At 39.8% G+C, this 7,118-nt stretch overlaps 1 protein-coding gene across 4 annotated transcripts in view; it reads right to left on the reverse strand.

Moving 5' to 3' along the window:
- Window positions 1-2,979: 2,979 nt before the first annotated feature.
- LOC103397204 (mesoderm induction early response protein 3-like) overlaps window positions 2,980-7,118 on the reverse strand; it is a 10,938-nt gene continuing 6,799 nt past the window's right edge. For 3 of the 4 annotated variants that reach the window (XM_025052937.1, XM_025052940.1, XM_025052938.1), the window contains exons 12-14: window positions 5,818-5,972; window positions 5,222-5,628; window positions 2,980-4,950 (exon numbers count right to left, since the gene is read on the reverse strand). In XM_025052937.1, coding sequence (XP_024908705.1) covers window positions 4,819-4,950; window positions 5,222-5,628; window positions 5,818-5,972 — 694 coding nt within the window. In that variant the 3' untranslated portion in view covers window positions 2,980-4,818. The remainder of the gene's footprint in view (window positions 4,951-5,221; window positions 5,629-5,817; window positions 5,973-7,118) is intronic. The other variant, XM_025052939.1, reaches the window with a different exon arrangement.

Genomic DNA, 7,118 nt, shown 5'->3' on the forward strand with positions numbered 1-7,118 from the left:
AAATCCAGGTGTGAAAAACTTGTTGCATCATTCCCAAGAAGACTCATGGCTGTACTAGCTCAAAAGGGTGCTTCTACTCAATACTGAGCAAAGGGTCTGAATACTTATGACCATGTGACATTTCAGTTTTTCTTTTTTTTTTAATAAATTTGCAAATATTTCTACATTTGTTTTTCTGTCAAGATGGGGTGCTGAGTGTACATTAATGAGAAATAAAATGAACTTTTTTGATTTTAGCAAATGGCTGCAATAAAACAGTGAAAATTGAAAGGGGTCTGAATACTTTCTGTACCCACTGTGTGGGAAAAATAATTATCGGTTTATCCTGGGCATGGCAGCCCCCCCCCCCCCTAACAGGAAGTTAGCTTTCTAAATCATGGTTCAATTTCCTGCCCCACATTTTTCCCATTTTCATGTAGAAATCATTCAATGGATCATTGTCCTTTGGTTCAGTCAATAATTGCCTGTCATTGTCATAAAATGTGTGTTTCGCCTCAAATGGTGAGGTTGGTAATCTAAAGGTTGGAGGGTTGAATCCCTGTTTGCTCAGGGATGGTGGTGTGTTGACCAAGCACCAAACAAACAAACAACCCTCTGGCTCTACCGGTTGTATTACCAGTGTGCAGCCCACTTGTTTGTTCTCATCACAGGATTAGTAGAAAACTAAAACAAATACATGAGGGATAAAAAAGTGACTGTGAAGCTGTGAGGCGTTGAAGGACAGACTGAGGAGAAGTGGGAGATGAGGGAGTGAGGAGATATGTTGTGGAGGGGAGACAGTGATGATGGCACAGGCAGGGGTCCATTACCTGATTAATCTGACTGAGACCGTCTGAAAGACTGCTGGCCTTCTGTTAATGTGAGGAGAAGCAGCCATCTATCATGTCAGGAGGAACTTGTCGCCTCCTCTCTCCACACCAGTTACTCCCATTAACACCACTATAGGAGAAAGATATAATACAGTTTCACATAACAAAGAAGCAGGTGACCGAAACCTTTCTGATGAGGACAACAACGACCCATCAGACTCTTAATGACTGTTTACACTTTCCCAGTTGACGTCATCAATGTGCGTCTGTGTTAACTGGCAGTATGGCTCCACTGTGAAAGCCGGTGTGATTGTAATTCTGGTCTAAAGATTTTATACGTTTTTCCTCTTACCTGTGATTTTGTTGAGGATGACCATGGATTTAACTTTCCTCGGGACGGGCTCGGCCTACCCGTCTCCTCGGCTCTGGTGCTGCGGACAGAAGGTGACTGCTGGTTGTTTGACTGCGGAGTAGGAACCCAGACCCAGCTAATGAAAAGTCAGCTCAGAGCCTGTTAGTATTGTTGCTTCCAGGAACAGCCCGTCATTTCAGTCCGTCTAATCCGATCAGAATACTTGTTCTACGTTTATATTCATTCATGAAATGCTGCCAACAGACATTAATGCTGGTCGCATTACAACAAGCATTTGCAACTTTAATGAGATTGGTTGTGTTATTAATTTGAGACTGGTTGATAACACCGAGTGCTCCTAAGCAGCACTCGACCCATTGCACCTACACAGGACAATCACTCTGGATGTCTCCACTGACTCCACTGATGTCTCTTTTAATGATTATCGTTGCTATTATTTAATGTGTTTTTGGAATAAAACAGATATTGTCCATCCTAATATAAATGTGCTGGTTCACAGTTTTGTTTCTATAGGACAGTGAAAGTGAGGTTTGTAAAGCTGGTAGTTACTAACACCAAAATTGAGGAAAATGTCATTTTTAGCTATCACTGTTATTGCCACTGTGTTCCCATCTTGGTTTGTAGGTTTGTGTCAATATAGTAGATCCACATTAATAATTGAAGTCACAAATTACATGCTTTTCATATTGATAAGAAGGCAGTTGATCAACATTCGCTGGGCTGTGACATAAAACCATTGATAACAATAGCAATCTTAGACCAGACAGGTGGGAACACCCAGAACACTGTAGCAGGTTTTTGTGAGAGAATCTGTTTAGAACAAATGTATGTTAATTGTTTAAATATATTGATATTTGGCACTAGTATATAATACAAAAATGTATTAGAAATATTGTGATGAGTCACAGTATCGATATTTTGGCACACCTAAGAATGTTCTCATTTTGTGTCCTTCAGGTCTCAAACCTGGTCCTCTGTATGGGTGTTTGAAAGCTGGAGAGTGTGACCTTGGATAGTGGTCTGGTGGTGCAGCCTAGTGATGTGCTGAAGACTGCAGCTCAATTCTGGGAACAAAGACTTTTGATGCGTGCCATGGAGCTAATGTTCTGGTTCATGAAGCCACTCTGGCAAACCAGCACCAAGACAAAGCAGTGGACCACGGACACAGCACGCCACAGATGGCAGCAGCAGTGGCACGGGCATGCAGTGCAAGGCAGTTGGTGCTGTACCACTTCAGTGGTACAAACCAAGCTCCCTGTGGAAGGAAGGAGATGAGGACGATGTAACAGAGCTGAAAAGGCAGGCTGAAGAAGCTCTGCAGAACTGTGGTGTAGAAGTGCTTCTGGCTTAAGACTTTCTCAGTGTGCCTGTCCCTTTAAGAAGATAAAAAAACACTAAGACTTAAAGGAATGGAGGTTGTCCTCCAGTTGCACAATTGAACATAGGGACATGGACAGGAAATTGATGTTAATGGCAAATATTAGTACTTTTGTACACTGGATTTTTAACATCATTAAACAATTTCTACTAACGTTTGACTCAGTGAACAAAGTTGCTTAACCATCTCCAAATTCTTTACTACTTCCTGAATTTTTTGTACACAAATCTAGAAACACTTTAAAGAACCCTAAATAGTGTGTTCAAAATCATAAGAAAAACTCATAAATAACATGTGCTGTGGCTATCATGCAATACAAAGTAAGGTTTTCTCAAGGGTTAATATTACAACTTCAAATGCAGAATGTTTTAAGAACTTTCCGCATCACTTTGAAAGCAAGGAAGACGCAATAATTTCTGAACATTTTCCAGAGCTTTATTTCTGGATCTGTACACAAGGTATTAAAGTACAACAGAAAATACAAAATGTTTAACCAAAGAAAAAAAAAACCTCAATGACTATGTACAATTCTTATAAAGATAAAGTAAAGTTTTTGATTGTCTATATTTCTGGATATACATCTTTAGGTTTTGTAGGTGTTTTATTCACAAAGGTGTTTGCTTTTGTCAACTGAGGTTTCTGTTTCAAAACTGCTATATTTTTCTTTTTAAACTTCAAAACAATACAATATAAAAAATGTGTATGTGTCAGACCAGATATATCAATAAAATATCAAATTTTCTTAAAGAGTTCACAGGGTGCTGAAAAAAAACCTACATCTACTACGTAATGGCCTTAACATTCTGACACTTTTTCGAATCTTTGTACAAACCACAGTTGAAATAAATATTACTGCACTGCTAAAGCTAGAAGAGCTCAGAGGACCTACTGCATTATGCTTATTGCATTAAAAAAGAAAAAAGCTCTCTATATACTTAAGAGCAGCAGCCTTTCCTTTACCATCGAGACAAATGGACAACACCACGTAAAAAGAATTAGTCAGGAAATAAAGTTGAGCGTCTTTTACATGTGGCTGCTCGTTTCAAACACAGAACGGCAACACTAAAAACATCAATATGTCCTGGGAGTGGGGGTGGGCAGCCGTTTGCGGGGTACATTTGATCTGGCTACAGCTGGCATGCGTGGTTTCAGCTGCGTCCTTAGGTGAAGGTATTGTGATTTGTCCAAAAAAGGGGGAAGAAATCCTAACATGTCAACGAGTAAAATGCAGAACTCAAAACAAAAGATCTGTACACATTTTTACAAATTATTGCCATTTTGACAAGGAATCAAACCAAAACCTTTGTTTCAAGACAGATTCACAAGTGTAAGAGGTCAGATAATAGAACTTTTAAAGGCTATCTGCTAAATATTTACATGAAAAGTGAATATCTTCTTAGATGCAGGGGATGTAAATCACTAAGAGGCAGAATTCCTGTCTTGGGGGAGAGGCCAGGGGGATAAACTACATTTGCAGACATGACAAACGTGATAACACCCTGAAACAAAATTATTTGTAGCATGATGCATAGATAAATTAAGGAAACACTACTGCATCCAATCCATGGACAGACAGTGGACTGCTAAATGTTTACAATTTACAATAAAGGATCAACAGCTCAATTTCCCACTGACCTCCTAGAAATTGCAGACCAGATTTTGCTAGGCGTTCTATTCTCAGTACAAGTCAGGGAGGTGTTCAACATAAAATCAGAGTGACTTTAAATTAACACATAATACTGCTGGCCAGCTCAGGATCACAAAATTGGTCAGAAAATTATGCTACTTTCATTATGACAGAAAAACATTGTGGACATTTACAGTGAAAGTTGACTAGCATGAGCTGCAGAGAACTGGAAAAAGGGGAAAAGCTTCATCTGTGACCTGGCCCAAAAAAAATACATTTCTGAGAAGCCAGATGATGGGGCTGTTTTTTCCACCCATATAAAAATAATAAAAAAATATTATTTAGGGGCAGAACACTCCTGAAAAAGGATTAAAAACTGTAACAAACATTCAAATGTTCCAGTTTGGCCACTTCGTTTTAAAGTAAACAGTTTAGCTTAAACAGAAGAATGTAAAAAAAAAAAAAAAGAAGGCTTTACCTGATCTACCTTTAATATCCGTGTCTTTGTTGTTCTTAAGACAATATTTAGCCAGGTTCATGATCTTGAAAACATTTTCACTAGTCTGGTCACTGAAAAGTACCTGTAAACAAATTTGAAAAAAGTACCACTTCAAAAAAAGAGAACAGCAGACTAAATACTAAAATAAGAGGCAGAAAGCAAAGCCAGTTTTGGCAGCTGTAAGAATGGCAGGACAACACACTGGAGCGTTGAAGGTGTGTAGCCTCTGGGCCCCATTGTACATGGACGATCCACATCTGAAGACTGCAACAAAAACAAAATAAATGGCTATATAAACTCTTGAGAGAAATCAAGATTTTAGTTCTTCATGGTAGACATCACTGATGTCATATTACACAAAAATGAAAACAAAGTATATATATATGTAATAGAATTTAGAAACAATCAAATTCTCCACTGAGGTCAGTCTTATGTACAAGACAGAAACCGTTTCAAAAGGGAAGAACGAGGGGAAGAATGATGAGGAAGATCACTCTGATTGAAGTGCTGCAGTGTGCTGTGTGTGGTGCCGTACGTGTGCTCCCAGAAAGCCATTGGGCTCTCCGCTGGACAAGCTCCCAAAGTCTGTGACGGACAAGGCCATTTTTGCACCGGTTATTCGATGGTGGTGTGTTATCGTACGCCGTGCTTCAAAGTCCACATCATTAACAAAGGCGTCAGGTAGCGCCATCTTGAGTCTCTTGGACGACCGCTCACAGTCTTTGTTGACACACACTCCGCCCAGCTGGCCCAGGTCAGAGTGGTAGAAGCCAGCGTCAAGCATGTTGAGGCAGTCGGGGTTCCCGCCATTGGAAGTGAAGCCGAGTGATTCTTCATGGTTGAGGGGTCCACAGTGGAGGCTTTCCAGAGGAGGAAAACTGTACGAGTCGAGGCAGCTGACCTCTGCAGGACTACACACTGTGGCTACAGTGTTACTCAAAGCTACGGGGACACAACATGGTCGGTTAAAGATGCGGAGAAAAAAAAAAACTGAAATGATGATATGAAGTCATTGTTCGTTAGCTTTATAACACACTTTAACCAGACAAGTTAAAAACTAGAGCTGCAATAAATAGCAATATAATTATGTAAATGTAGATGTGTTTCGATAAGTCAACCTGAGGTACTGACCTGTGAGATCACTGGCAGTGATGGAGTTGAGCAGACTGAGCTGCTGCTCTGTGGTATTTTCAAGCCTTCCACCTCCAACTGCTCCTGAACACACGGAGGACGAACTGTCTACAGCCAGACCCTCGGCTTCATCCACCAGCCTGTCCATTAGGTCACTATTTAGCACAAGACATATTTAAACATCAGTGCCATTCTTCTGCAATTTCTTATCTCTTTACCAAAAGCTCAACCTTCTTCTTGCGTTAGCTTTCTGGTATCGTCTCTTATGTTAATTGGTTGGTTTTGAACCATGTATTAAATCAGCTTTAAAATAGGCTAAAAGCAATAAGCTATCATCTAATTTGTTTCTTATCTCTTGGTTACCTTGTTTGGCTTCCTTATCCATGAAAATGTTGGTTTTAATACTTTTGGTGTGGGCCTCTGGGCCTTTTTTTTGTAATAATCCCCCCAATTAAAAAAAAAAAAAAAAAAAAAAAACAGTAATATGAACCAAAATAAAAGGTTGTTGTGTTACCTGACTATTACTGAGGGGCATAGAACACATCTCTTAAATTTGTTTTATTTATTTTTTCATTTTAATATTAAAAACTAAATAACATCTATAGTGCTATGGGTCAATTTCGACCCATATATATTTACATCAACAAAAGGCCAAAAAGTATAGTAAGTAAAAAGTATAAGTCATAGCTGGTAAAAAAAAATGTCACAAGTGAGCGAGGACCACGCGTTTTCCTTGGTTTTTCTCAGGGATGCCACTTGCAGCTTTGCCTGTGTAAATCTGTAAATTCCAGGCATAGCTGGTTTTTGCATCACAGGCTGCCCAGATTTTTATGCAGTATTTCCTTGGCTTACTGGGTATGTATTGGCACAGTTATTGTCGGTAGGGGTATTTTCCTCGGAAAGGGACAATACGTTCATCCACTGTCACCTCTGGTCCTGGGTTGAACATCAGCGGAAAGAGCTGCACCCATCTCTCCCAGACATCCCTGATGGGAGCAAGCTTGTCAGATCTTGCTCTGGTCTCTCCGTTGTCAAATCTGAGGACTCTTGATATCATTTGAAATGTCTTAAGTGACATTGTTGCCCGGAAAATATTTCTGCCTGTTGCTGGCGCCATAGACTATCAGTGGCCTCATTGCAGGATCTGTACACTCCAGCAAGAAGAACACCAATGAAAGCATCCAGGTATTCCTCATCAATATCATTCCACATGTCCCCATGGACTTTTTTTCCTTCAAGGTTCATCATAGTAATGATGATTCTTTTTAGTGACAATGGCATAAATAGCTCAAAACATGTCT

The sequence above is a fragment of the Cynoglossus semilaevis genome, chromosome W (genome assembly GCF_000523025.1).
Source record: "Cynoglossus semilaevis isolate Cse_v1.0 chromosome W, Cse_v1.0, whole genome shotgun sequence".
NCBI lineage: Eukaryota > Metazoa > Chordata > Actinopteri > Pleuronectiformes > Cynoglossidae > Cynoglossus > Cynoglossus semilaevis.